This window comes from Haliotis rubra, unplaced genomic scaffold, assembly GCF_003918875.1.
Source record: "Haliotis rubra isolate DU_JTF1 unplaced genomic scaffold, ASM391887v1 Scf309, whole genome shotgun sequence".
NCBI classification, from domain to species: domain Eukaryota; kingdom Metazoa; phylum Mollusca; class Gastropoda; order Lepetellida; family Haliotidae; genus Haliotis; species Haliotis rubra.
The window spans coordinates 301,736-316,405 of NW_025766979.1; the positions used below are offsets into that span (position 1 = coordinate 301,736).

General features: G+C 40.0%; 1 protein-coding gene across 1 annotated transcript in view; it reads right to left on the reverse strand.

The window, feature by feature from the left end:
• LOC124283035 (proline dehydrogenase 1, mitochondrial-like) overlaps positions 1-14,232 on the reverse strand; it is a 30,651-nt gene extending 16,419 nt beyond the window's left edge. The window contains 4 exon segments of the mRNA XM_046719047.1: positions 2,995-3,000; positions 6,168-6,205; positions 7,126-7,334; positions 13,905-14,232. Coding sequence (XP_046575003.1) covers positions 2,995-3,000; positions 6,168-6,205; positions 7,126-7,286 — 205 coding nt within the window. The 5' untranslated portion in view covers positions 7,287-7,334; positions 13,905-14,232.
• Positions 14,233-14,670: the final 438 nt, after the last annotated feature.

The window sequence follows — 14,670 nt, forward strand, 5'->3', positions numbered from 1 at the left end:
TGAACACAACATCATCAGTTTCACGTCTATAAAAAATAACATTAGTGTCAAATCTGTCAAAAAGAAGACTCATTTCGCTTATATATTGTTACACTGAGGGTAAAAATACAGAGAAATAGTGTCAAAATGTGAAACAGAGAAAACAAATCTGTGAAAATCCTGTACAATCTGACTCACTTCTGTATTTCTCCTGAATGTACATAATGGCAGCATAACAGAATAATTTCCTTAATTGTTTGATGCCTAGATTAGCAATGAATAAACAATGCCATTTAGAGAGTGGTTAAATGCAACATATGTAATATTTGGGATTTATGATAGTTTCTCTGTGAAGTTCAGATTCTAGGACATTTTCAGGTTGAGTCCCAAGCAGGATTTGAAGCCACACTATCAGAATCAGGTACCTAACTGCCAGCACACAAAGCTAGTAATCCAACCCCGTCAGCCACAAAAACAGAAGTATGACAGATGGTCATCTAGACCATGTATGTTGTGCACTTCCTGATATAACCAGTAACACCTTGTTGTTGTTGTTGTTGTTTTTCTCGGAGTGGTTGTGGACGTGGATGTGGATGTGGTTGTGGTAATGGTAGTGGTTGTTGATGTGGATGCAGAGTGGATGTGGTTGTGGTAAAGGTAGTGGAATGGTAGTGGATGTGGTTGTGGTTGTGGTTGTGGTTGTGGTTGTGGATGTGGATGTGGATGTGGATGAGGATGAGAATGTGGTTGTGGTTGTGTTGTGGATGAGGATGTGGTTGTGGATGTGGTTGTGGTAATGGATGTGGATGTGGTAAAGGTAGTGGATGAGGATGTGGTAATGGTTGTGGTTGTGGATGTGGATGTGGATGTGGTTGAGGATGTGGTTGAGGATGTGGATGTGGATGTGGTTGTGGTTGTGGTAATGGTAGTGGTTGTTGATGTGGATGCAGAGTGGATGTGGTTGTGGTAAAGGTAGTGGATGTGGTAGTGGATGGTTGTGTGGTTGTGGTTGTGGATGTGGATGTGGATGTGGTTGTGGATGTGGATGAGGATGAGAATGTGGTTGTGGTTGTGTTGTGGATGAGGATGTGGTTGTGGATGTGGTTGTGGTAATGGATGTGGATGTGGTAAAGGTAGTGGATGAGGATGTGGTAATGGTTGTGGTTGTGGATGTGGATGTGGATGAGGATGAGGATGTGGTTGTGTTGTGGATGAGGATGTGGTTGTGGATGTGGATGTGGATGTGGTTGTGGTAATGGATGTGGATGTGGTAAAGGTAGTGGATGTGGTTGTGGTTGTGGTAATGGTTGTGGATGTGGATGTGGATGTGGTTGTGGTTGTGGTTGTGGATGTGGTTGTGGTTTTGGATGTGGTAGTGGATGTGGATGAGGATGAGGATGAGGATGTGGGTGTGGATGTGGTTGTGGTTGTGGTTGTGGATGTGGTTGAGGATGTGGATGTGGTTGTGGTATTGGATATAGATGTGGTTGTGGATGTGGTAGTGGATGAGGATGTGGATGTGGATGTGGTTCTGGTAGTGGATGTGGACGTAGATGTGGATGTGTTAGTGGATGTGGATGCTGTTAAGTTATTGTCATTGTTGCTGTCATTGCTGTTGTTCATATGTCTGAGTCAGACACATGTTTATAGGACAGACAATGATTCATGTTGTACATGTCACACATTTCATCCACTGCCTGTCTCAGATGTGGCTGGGTGTATGTAACACATATTCCAAGTGTCAACCTGTACCATATCACTACTGTTTACTGTCTCACTTCGGTCATGACTTAGGTAGTAGCTCAGGTAGTGGTTCAGGTAGTGACTTGGGTAGTGACTTGTTACTGACTTGAGTAGTGACTGGGGTAGTGATCTGAGTAGTGACATGAGTAGTGACTTTAGTAGTGACTTGGATAGAGACTTGGGTATTGACTGCGGTAGTGACTTGAGTAGTTCCTAGGATAGTGACTTGGATAGTGGGATCAGTAGTCGCTTGGATAGTGGGATGGGTCACTGCTTTTGGGTAGTGACTCAAGCTGTGACTTGAGTAGTGAGCTGGGTAGTCGTTTGGGTTGTGTTTTTTGGTTGTAGCATGGGTAGTGATTTGAATAGTGAATAGGATATTGACTTGGGCAGACTGCTCATAATGCTCTACCCACCACCGAGTAACTATTCACAAACATACATTAATTCACTATTGAAAGGATGAAAACCTATATGACAGAGTATTCTGATTATTGTAAACATAGACTGTCACAATGACATTTAGTTATTCTAACAACAGCTGGATAGAATATTTTAAAGTTATATATATTCTCTGAAAAACTATATACTTCATGTTTCCAGTAAGTCACTGACATACCTACATTCAGATTTAGTACATGGCTCCCTTCTGGATAAAGGCGGTCGGGTAGCCTAGTGTTCAAAGTGTTCACTCATCACGCTTGAAGGCATGGGTTCGATTTCCTGTATGGGTACAATGTGTGAAGAACATTTAAGGTGTGCCTCACCATGATATTGCTGGAGTTTAGCTTTGAGATGTGTACTGTAAAACCCAACTCTCACTTACTCATCTGGGCTGAGGTGAATCTGGTAGGCTGACTGTGTGTCATAGGATAGTGTGTCACTAGGGGATTGTATGTTGGATTCAGGACAGATGGATCTGGTGGGCTGAATGTGTGTCATAGGATAGTGTGTCACTAGGGGATTGTAAGTAGGATTCTAGACAGATGGGTCTGACTGTAGGCAGGCCCTGATTGCACAGATCTTTGTCAACTCTTTTGTTCAAGTTGAACCCTGCACACTCACACACGCTGAATATCAGCACAGATGTGACAAAGCATAGTGCTTGACTAGACAGTAAATAACTATAAACATTACATTGATTTCAAGTTGCAACACAGCATTACAAATGTCAGTTTGCCTTTTCAGTCCCGTACTAGTTATCCACTGCCATATTTGCCGCCTTCAGGAGAGATACAGAGTTACACAATACACAGAGGCTAAAACACTTACCATCTCCTGGAGGGCAGAGAGAATAATCAAATATTGAATTTGTTTTCAGCACATTCAACAAGAATAGGATTTTGAAAAGGAGAGATTTTATTCTAATTCAGCCTTTTAATCCACACTTGTCCAATTCACATTCAGCAATGTAAATTAATCAAACTGCCTGCCCATCCATCCACATATTCCATTTTCTATCCATCATCCATCCATTGTTCAACTCCCATCCATATAGTCACCCATTCAAACACACATCATCCAACTACACATCCATTATCCAACTATGTATCCACTGACCATCCATCCATTCATCCATCCAAATATTCATCCATCCATCCAACTACCCAACTATCCATCCATCGTCTAACTACCCAACTATCCGTCCATAATCCGACTACACAACTATCGATGCATCCATCCAACTACTCAACTATCCATACATCCATCCAACTACCCAACTATCAATCCATCATCCAACTACCCAACTATCCATCCATCATCCAACTACCCAACTATCCACCCATAATCCAACTACCCAACTATCTATGCATCCACCCATCCAACTACTCAACTATCCATACATCCATCCAACTACCCAACTATCCATCCATCATCCAACTACCCATCCATCATCCAACTACCCAACTATCAATCCATCATCCAACTACCCAACTATCCATCCATCATCCAACTACCCAACTATCCACCCATAATCCAACTACCAAACTATCTATGCATCCACCCATCCAACTACTCAACTATCCATACATCCATCCAACTACCCAACTATCCATCCATCATCCAACTACCCATCCATCATCCAACTACCCAACTATCTATGCATCCATCGATCCATCATCCAACTACCCAACTATCCATCCATCCAACTACCAAGTATCCATGCATCCATCCAACTACCCAACTATCCATGCATCCATCCATCCAACTACCCAACTATCCATGCATCCATCCAAGTACCCAACTATCTATGCATCCATCCATCCAACTACACAACTATCCATCCATCCAACTCCCCAACTATCCATCCATCCAACTACCCAACTATCCATGCACCATCCAACTACCGAACTATCCATCCAACTACACATCCATTATCCATCCATTATCCAACTATGTATCCACTGACCATCCATCCATTTATCCATCCAAATATTCATCCATCCATCCATGCATCCATCCATCCAACTACCCAACTGTTCATGCATCCATCCAACTACCCAACTATCCATGCATCCATCCAACTACCCAACTATCCATGCATCCATCCAACTACCCAACTATCCATGCATCCATCCAACTACCCAACTATCCATGCATCCATCCAACTACCCAACTATCTATGCATCCATCCATCCAACTACCCAACTATCCATCCATCCAACTCCCCAACTATCCATCCATCCAACTACCCAACTATCCATGCATCCATCCATCCAACTACCCAACTGTCCATGCATCCATCCAATTACCCAAGTATCCATGCATCCATCCAACTACCCAACTGTCCATGCATCCATCCATCCAACTACCCAACTGTCCATGCATCCATCCATCCAACTCCCCAACTATCCATCCATCCAACTCCCCAACTATCCATGCACCATCCAACTACCCAACTATCCATGCATCCATCCATCCAACTACCCAACTATCCATGCATCCATCCATCCAACTACCCAACTATCCATGCATCCATCCAACTACCCATGCATCCATCCAACTACCCAACTATCCATGCATCCATCCAACTACCCAACTATCCATGCATCCATCCAACTACCCATCCAACTACCCAACTGTCCATGCATCCATCCATCCAACTACCCAACTGTCCATGCATCCATCCATCCAACTACCCAACTATCCATGCATCCATCCAGCTACCCAACTATCCATGCATCCATCCAACTACCCAACTATCCATCCAACTACCCAACTGTCCATGCATCCATCCAACTACCCAACTATCTATGCATCCATCAATCCAACTACCCAACTGTCAATGCATCCATCCAACTACCCAACTATCCATGCATACGAGGGTCGATCAAAAAGTATGTAGCCTAACTATATTCTTGATGTATAATGTTTGAAAAGCTTCCAGTTTATTTTGAAGGAATCGTTAGCAAATCTGTATCTAAAATTTCACATGTGTGGGTAATGTGGTTAACCAGATATTTGTCATCACAACACATTGGGGTATAACATTTCTAACAAAATTGCAGAAAATGAAAAGCTATTTGTCTTTTGGTACCTCTTGGATAATGGTATGCCCTCAGATAATGTCATATAAAATATGTTCAGTATAGTATTGGATGACTTCTCGTCATGATCAACAGTCAAAGATTTGGATTGCCTGATTTATATTTAGTCGGGGGCTATTTTTTAAGGTCACCCCCATTTAATCTTTCAAAAACATTGTGTCCAGATATTCAAATTGGCACTGTTTACAATATATTGTGAGCTGACACTTGCGTGACCATTTAGCATTTAGTTTGAACCCTGTATGTTTGAACATCATGTATGCATAAGTGAAAACATTAGAATAAGCTATGCCCTTATGATTACATCATCTGAAAGGGGGATAGGTAGTGTCCCCAAAACAAGCTCTTTCAGTCATCATAAAGGGGGGAGTCACTTTGACAAGCGATTGTAATTTCAAATTGCTTTTTAAGGAACTTTAATATGTAAGTGTGATTCTAGGGGACTTCTATCAATCTCAAACACACAAAATATGTCTTGCATATTTTGTTTCCTGAAGTTTTTAATGACTGACTGACTTAGTTTGGTTTTACGCCGCTTGTGCCCATGTGGGGATTCGAACCCGGGTCTTCGGCGTGACGAGCCAACGCTTTAACCATTAGGCTACCCCACCGCCCCTAGTTTTTAATGCATTTATTGTAGATTTTGTGTTTTTTTAGGGTACCAAGATAAAAGGTCAAACAAAATGGGGATCGTGAGACTGGAACATAGCAAAACAAAATTGCTTGAGCTTGACAGATAATATGTTGAAAAATAAAACATAAAAATATCTGCATTTGTATCGTTTTCTTGGTGATTCTACATACTTTTTGATCGCCCCTCGTACATACATACAACTACCCAACTATTCATATATCCATCCATTCATCCATCCTTGAGTCCTTGTGCTTCGCTCTTACCTGCTGCAGCTTCAGTCTCAGTCTCTGAAACACAGCTCCTGCACAAGAGAAAGACACAGGTCAACTTCAACAGTACAGCAGAGAGAATAACTGGTATGATGCTGTCCTCACACAAGGTAGCACATCATTTTGCTCTGATGGTTACATTATCAATATGCATCATGCAATGTTGTAAGATACAGGTTTTCTGGCCAAGATTCAATTATTTTCAAGCAACTGCGATATAGGCTATTACTATGCAAACATATTTTTCCAGCTACCTGATTGGTCTAGAGGCGGACTCCAACCCAGGTCCGACCAAAAGTCATATTGACCTGAGTTACTATCACGTCAAGCTAAGACATTGGTAATTACATAATAAAACAATTATAGACTGGCAAATTCGGTAAATACCTGTTTTTATGGACCCGAGAAAAGCGATATTTGTCCTCGGTCAATATGGCTTTTCGCAGGTCCATAAAAACAGGTATTGACCTCATCACCAGTCTATAATTGTATAATATTGCTGAGTTCAGAGTTTGACAAAAAATAGACAGGGCTGCGTGGTATTGCAGGTGTACTGGAATACTGCATTCTGCTTTTCAAACAATAAATACTACACTATTTGTCTCTGTTACTGTACATTAGGTAGACAAATACTTCAAGCTTTACTTTTTTTAGTATCAATGTGATGTTAATCACTAGACTGTCAGGTCCAGACTCGATTATTTACAAACCGCCAACATATAGCTGAAATATTGCTGAGTACTATGTAAAAAACTAAACTCACTCACTCATTAGTATCAATGAACCTAAAATCTGCACTAAAATTTGCTTACACACAATGTATCCCTTCGAAGCTGATCGACCAAATGGCAAAAACTGAAGTGACTTTTCTCTCTTTTTATCATCTCCCCATACTGGGAGTCTAACTGGAATAAAATGATGGAATTTCCCAACAAACAAGCCAAAGACTCACAGCATCTCCGCTTCCTTGGCTTCATCACTGCTCAGATCCTTCTCCACACTGTAATCCAGGATGGACTTCACCCCGAATTCACGGTTGCAGCTGATGAGTGGTTTGATGTCGTCATGGTCCTCCCCAGCCACGAAGTGACCGTAGAACGTCGACTTCATCATCTTCCTGAACAATGTGCCACCCAGGAGCTTCCGCGACCATTTCAGCAGCTGAAACACACATTGTCATGTGTCATGGGTTCACGTTACGGCAAAAAATATGTTAGTATGTTAGTGCCATTGTAAAGTATTAAGCGGTCTTAGCACTAACATGATCGTAACTCCCATGCCTTTAATATAGACTCACGACAGTCTTAGAGCTAAGATGATCATAACTCCCATGCCTTAACATAGACTTACGACAGTCTTAGCGCTAAGATGATCGTAACTCCCATGCCTTAACATAGACTTAAGGTACTCTTAGCACTAAGATGATCATAACTCCCATGCCTTAACATAGACTTAAGGTAGTCTTAGCACTAAGATGATTGTAACTCCCATGCCTTAAGATAGACTTACGACAGTCTTAGCACTAAGATGATCGTAACTCCCATGCCTTTAACATAGACTCACGGCAGTCTTAGCGCTATGGTTGCTTTGTACCACAGGGCCCAGATGAAGTTGATCAGATGAACGTTGGTCGCAGACAAGGGATGGACTCCTGAGAGTTTCCCAAACTGAAGCTCATGTAACAGGCTGGTGTCTCTTTAAGGCAAGCGACTTTATTCAAAACATGCATCTGTCATCCAGCAATATTCCAGCAATATCAGGGCAGGGGACACCAGAAATGGGCTTCACAAATTGCACACATGTGGGGAATCAAACCAGGGTCTTCGGTGTGCCAAGCAAATGCTTTTACCACAAGGCTACCCGACCGCCCCTATCCTGTAAGACACTTTATTGATTCAAGGTAGATTTCCTTGCATTCTGCCACGGAAATAACCATCCCGCCTGTCAACATGATCTCCTTATGACATGCTAAGATTTTTTTATACATGACACTTACACACAGCAACTACTTCAACAGATTTTTGTGCTAAAAGTACTGGTTGGAAAATGGGAAAAAATAACGTATCAATTACTTCTTTGAAAGGTTATTGGAATTAGTTACCATGGTTACATGCACATAGTTTGCTCCATCACATTTCGAAAGCAGGGTGAGGGTTAAATATTCATTTCACTCATGACAAGGATATAATTATGTCATGATAAAGGCAATCACACTGCACATGTACCTAAATATGGAAGGTTTCTGCATAAATTGGTTGACATAGACAGATTGTAAGAGTGAATATTAATGCTTTAAGAGTTTAGCTGTTTGATAAACTGAGAAAGTTTAATTCTATCAGTGTAAATGAGAACAAAAGCTGTTACCAGTAAATATGATATGTGTTGCTGTCATTTGTCTCTCAGGTATACTTTTTCTTGAACTTGCTCAATGCATTATGAGCAGTTTGCCACTTTTACCAGCACCAGAAGCTGGAGTCTCTTACAAAACTCTGTTCAGTCTAGTAAGCTTAGCTTGTAATAGTCCTTAATCTTACAAATAGAGACACGTTTTGGGCAAGGAGACTCAAAAGCTTTCGGCACCAACTGTATGAAAGGCTTGTAAAGTTCTGTTTTCATTGCAAACTAATTGCAGTTTAAAATAATCTTCTCAGTAACAGAGTGTTAGCCTGGTAAAAGTGTTCACTCATCACACCGAAAACCCCAGGTTCGATTCCACACATGGTACAATTATTGAATCAGAGACCTTATATCAGCATATGGGTGCTGGTACAATGTGTGATGCCCATTTCTGGTGTCCCTCGCCTTATATCTGGAATATTGCTAGAAGCAGAGTCAAACCTCACTCACTCACTCACTCAGTAACAGAGCCATGCTCAGATGAGCAGTTATTGGCACCAAGCATTTTAGCAGTAAACATTTCCTACTTTAAGCATGAGACACACAAAATGGCTGCCATGTTCGAAGGAGTTTGCTATGCACAGTCAGTCTCTATACAAGTTAGTTATTCTAGTCTGCAAATGACTGCACATAACATGCTGTCTGAACACATCATCTGATTATATACCATTCAACACATGACTAAGTCTCGCCAAGTGATGTATGACAGCTGATGTTTAAACTAGCAGCTTAACGACTGACGCAACACGGTCATATCCTCTCCAACAACAAATAATAACAGTGAGCACTCAGCTTTACCTTATAATTCCAAACAATTACTTAGGACTGTACCATTTTTTCGCTGAATATACAATTTCATTTAACATTTTTTCATGCCGTCATTCATTTGTGCATCACGACGGTGACCCAGGTTCCGTTCCCCATATGTGAAGCCCATTTCTGGTGTAATCACTGTGATATTGCTGAAATATTGCTAAAAGCCACATAAAACTAAACCCACTCACTCACTCATGCCATAATTGAAATTTTATAATGTGTTTGTTTGAAATATAGAGCAGTGTCATTATTTTATATCCCTCCCCCAACCTGTTGCATTATTTTCACACCGTATACCTCATCTTTGACGTTTCCTTTTAACATTTGAGGATAACTGTCCATGTCATGCCTATTCAAGGCTACTTTACAAAGCATGTGAAAAAGCACAATACCAGAGCCAGTAAAACTTTTACTGTTGTAAACTTTTTTAATCACTAAAATATAGTAATGTTGAATGTGACGCTATGAACACTTTATTTACAAACTGAAGAGAAACAGGACCACGGCATGTTGACAAGAAATCCTATTCGGGGAGGGACCACATTGTGTAGAATTGCAAGCCTGACACTGAGAAGTATGGACATATGTTTGAAGCTTACTGCAATAGGGGGTTTATGCACTACATCCCGATATCAAATTTTCAAGATTAGACTCATAGTGACGAAAAACAATTATGTACCAAAGCCCTATTAGGTCTCCCTGCGCCGCCATCTTTGACGATTTGTATGCCGTTTCAGGGATGCTATGACTGCCGTGTTGGGATGCTATGAATGCCGTTTTGTATTCGGCGTGACCATTCTCACAGCTCTTGTAGCTGATATCAGCGAGTTTTGTTTCCATTTCAAGCGATTTGTCTTCCATTACAGATGTGTTGTTTGGGTTTTAGGAGGATATTGTTGCAGTTTTGGTGGTTTTGTTTCTGTTTTGGTGTATATGAGATCAGTTTGATGATTTGTTCACCGTTTGTATGGTAGGCCTGTATATACTGATACAAAATATTGTGTTAGGACATCACTTCATGAATTTGATTCTCCGATATCAATTTATTCAATCTACAACATTTTAAGACCAGTGTCACTGTCAAAATGTCAGATTGATAATCAGAGTGAAACCAAGTGTATTTTGGTCCTGATTGTTAATTCTGACAACCAGGATATATTTGATAACAACAGGACCCAGTGACTCATGACTTTGTTGCTATTGTCATACTGATCCCGCTGTGTGACTCGCAACTTCTTCATGGGTCAAGCGTGAGTGAGTGAGTGGACATGGTTTTACGCCGCTTTTAGCAATATCACAGCAGGGCACACCAGAAATGGGCTTCACATATTGTACCCATGTGGGGAATCGAACCAGCGTCTTCAGCATGATGAGCAAAAGCTTTAACCTCTAGGCTCCCCACCGACCAAAAATGGCTAATAATAATCATGGGTAGGAAAATTGAGACCATATGGACCACTGTCATTTGGAAGTTGGGGTAGTAATACAAGACAAATCTTATGGATAACACAATGTTTCTGGGCTAGTTCTTGCCCAGGTGGATAATGATCATAGTGAACAGTACAGTATATATATATATATATATATATGTAACTTTCACGAGACCTGAACGGAAAATTCTATGTAAAACAGAATTTTGACTGCTCTTGCAAAAACATAATATATGTCATAACATGCACAGGCTGTAATGAACAGTATATTGGTCAATCAGAAAATTTAAGAGCCGGGTTCAGTGTCCACAAACAACAAATAAAGTGTCCTGAAACCCGATGTATCCCACTGAGTGAACATCTAGATGTCTGTGTGAAAGGAAGCGATGTTAAATTTACAATATTTCCTTTTTATCAAGTTCAAAATTCAGACAAAAGTAAAAGCAATTTTAAAGAACACTACTTCATAGACAAGTACAAACCAATGTTAAACCATTGCAAGCTGTGACCTTGTTGCTCTAGAATGTTGTCCCTATTATGACGTCACAATATATATGTAATGGCGTCATACTGTAAACCGCTACAATCTCCCTGAAGAGTAAAGAAGCGAAACATGTTGGAGAAAACGCATTCTGTTTTTATTTATCTATGCAATATTTATGACTGAACACCTGTACTACTTTGGACATTTTATTATATATATATATATATATATATATATATATCGATGTACAGGAAGCCAGATATGTAAATTAAGTATATACAAGCCTAAGGGAAGAAGATGTAATTAAGAAATGCATTACAAACAATGAGGGGTGAGATGATAGAGAAGAATACAAAGATAGGGTATGTTCTATTTTCTTATCATTACAGTCAAACAATTTGGAACAATTGCTATAAAGTGTTCAGGATCAATTATTTCACATTCTTGGGTCAATTCAAATCCCTTATCCCCTAAATAGTAAGACATCTATTGTCCACCATGAGTGGAATAACCACTTTTATCCCCTTGTTATGCCCCTAACACAATACACTATTCTTGGTTTTTCACTTCTTTAAATAACCTAAAAGGTGACTCTGACAGGTGTTGACCTATTTTCCACTCCAGTAATTTCAAGTATGTTCCATTAGACAACTCAAGGTGACACACAAAATGGTTGAGTGTTATATAGGGCACTAACATTATAACATAGGGATATTTGGGGAAGGTACACCATACTGGCAAAGAGAACAATATTCCCTATATGAGCATTTAATGTCTGATCATATTGACTGATTCAGTAAGTGAGTGAATGAGTTTAGATTTATGCAGCTTTTAGCAATATTCCAGCAATATCATGGCAGGGACACCAGAAAGCGGGCTTCACACATTGAACCCATGTGGGGAATCGAACCTGGATCATTTAGTGACTAGTGAGCGATTTAACCACTAGGCTACCCCACCACCCCCATATTGAGAGAGGATGGGGTCAACATTTGATATCAGATCATATTGATTGAGAGGAAGGGTTACTTAATGTCAACATTTGATATCAGATCATATTGATTGAGAGGATGGGGTCAACATTTGATATCAGATCATATTGATTGAGAGGAAGGTGTCAACATTTGATATCAGATCATACTGATTGAGAGGATGGGGTCAACATTTGATATCAGATCATATTGATTGAGAGAAGAAGGGTCAACATTTGATATCAGATCACATTGATTGAGAGGAAGGGTCAACATTTGATATCAGATTACATTGGGACAGGGGCAGCCCATTTCAATTTTTAGGGGTGAGGGTGAGTGGGAATTGGCCAATTGAACTAAAGATTAGTTTTGAAATATGTATTCTGAGCTAAAGTAAAATCTCTTGAATAAAAAAGAACATGGATCTTTAGCAATATACCAGCTATATGGTGGTGGTCTGTAAATAATTATGTCTGGACAAAACAATCCAGTGATCAACAGCATGAGCATCATTCTACGCAATTGGGATATGATGACATGTGTCAACCAAGTCAGCGAGCCTGACCACCTGATCCCATTAGTCACCTCACAAAACAAGCATGGGTTACTGAAGATCAATTCTAACCCATATCTTCAGGGGTTATATAAGCTTTAAAACAGACCAACAGATATTTACTTGACTCAGACTCATGGCTGAAGTCACAGACCTCGTCTCTATCCCTGCTGTTTAGTGTAATTTCCAGACTAATACTAACAAACAGATGCTGCAGTCGTCACATATGTAGGGCAGGGACGAATGATTACAAATAAATAAATACTCTTAAACACAATAAACTACACTATTTCTGGCTTGTATGAAGCATTTAAATAAATGTGTTTTATTTTCTCAGCAAGAAATTAACAAAATTATTCATAACTATTAAAACTCTACACTAGGTTGGAGAATGAAATACATAATAGTCCCAAACAGGTGTTGCCAGTGTCGAACCACATGTGTTCACCAAAACATATGTAAGCATATGTAATGAATATATTATCTGTATCCCAATAAGCTGGAGTGATTCAAACCCGTCTCCAATGGAATGATAAACACATGTACAAGAGCGTTGTTTACAGGGCAGCTTACTGAGCAGTGAGATTAAATAACTTACTCAATACTAGTTTGACTTAATATGTCATATTTTCACTGATCTCGCAGGCCTTATTGTTTTGAAGTTAGTTGTGTTAGGGTTACAGCACGTTAATCCAAAACATGACAAAAATTCACTTCAGTTTCTTCACTATGCTAATATTTTGGAAAGAGTTCCTTCCGTTCCAACTCAGAAACTAGAAACCAAACTCTAAACCTAACCCTAACTTAAATTTTGGACTTTTAATCATTTTGTGAGTTCTCTTAGTAATTGTTGTGTTAAGTTTTGTTTGATAATTCTAGATTATTTATACATATTATTTGGGATATTGGAACGGGAGGAACTCTTACCAATATTTTCATTACAATTAGGTCTACCCTTTTTCTCTGAGTTAGATCAGAGACCATATACCGATATATGGTCTCTGGTTACATTTACCGGCAAACAGTTTCTTGCATAGTGCTTTCGCTAATGTATTGTTACAAAAAATAAGGTATACTCACAACTATTTGATTATCCACGAGATAATTGATGGAGCAGAGTTTGAACACAAGTAAGGCCCGTGCGAGTTCAGATGTCGTTTTGCTTCTGTAGGCTTCTCTTGCATTTTCGAAAGTCAAATCTACGATAGGGTGACCATCGTTATATAAATTAGCCGGCTTTCCTCCACTGCCATTTTTCTAAAATTTCGGTTGATGCTGCTGGTTTAAAGTCCACCCCGGTTTTGGTCACGTTTGTTCGTATGCTCCATTTTCCTGGTCGAAATTTAGATAGGTGCGATATATACCTCAACGCCATGACTTCATCACCATTCACAAGTCAACACTGCCAAGGGAGGTAACCCACTTGTTTATGTAGTAATATAGTAAAGTCAGTTTCACATAACTGACGAACTCGGGTCCGCTCGGGTGATTCGGCGCCATTGACCGAGCGCCATTTAACCTGAGACTGAGCAGGCAAAACATGTTTTTTCCAACTGAAATCTTTCTAAATCACAAATATGTCAAAAGACAAGTGGAACAGAAACCATGCATACTTTGAGAGTTTTCACAAAAGGATGTAAAATATGAATTTGAACACGTTTGTTTTGTTTGTTTGTAGTCTAGTGCTGCACTCAGCAATATTCCACTTATAAGGCAACAGTCTGTAAATAATCGAGTCTGGACCAGACAATCCAGTGATGAACAGTATGAGCATCGATCTACGCAATTTGGATACGATGACATGTGCCAACCAAATCAGGGAGCTTGACCACCCGATTCCGTTAGT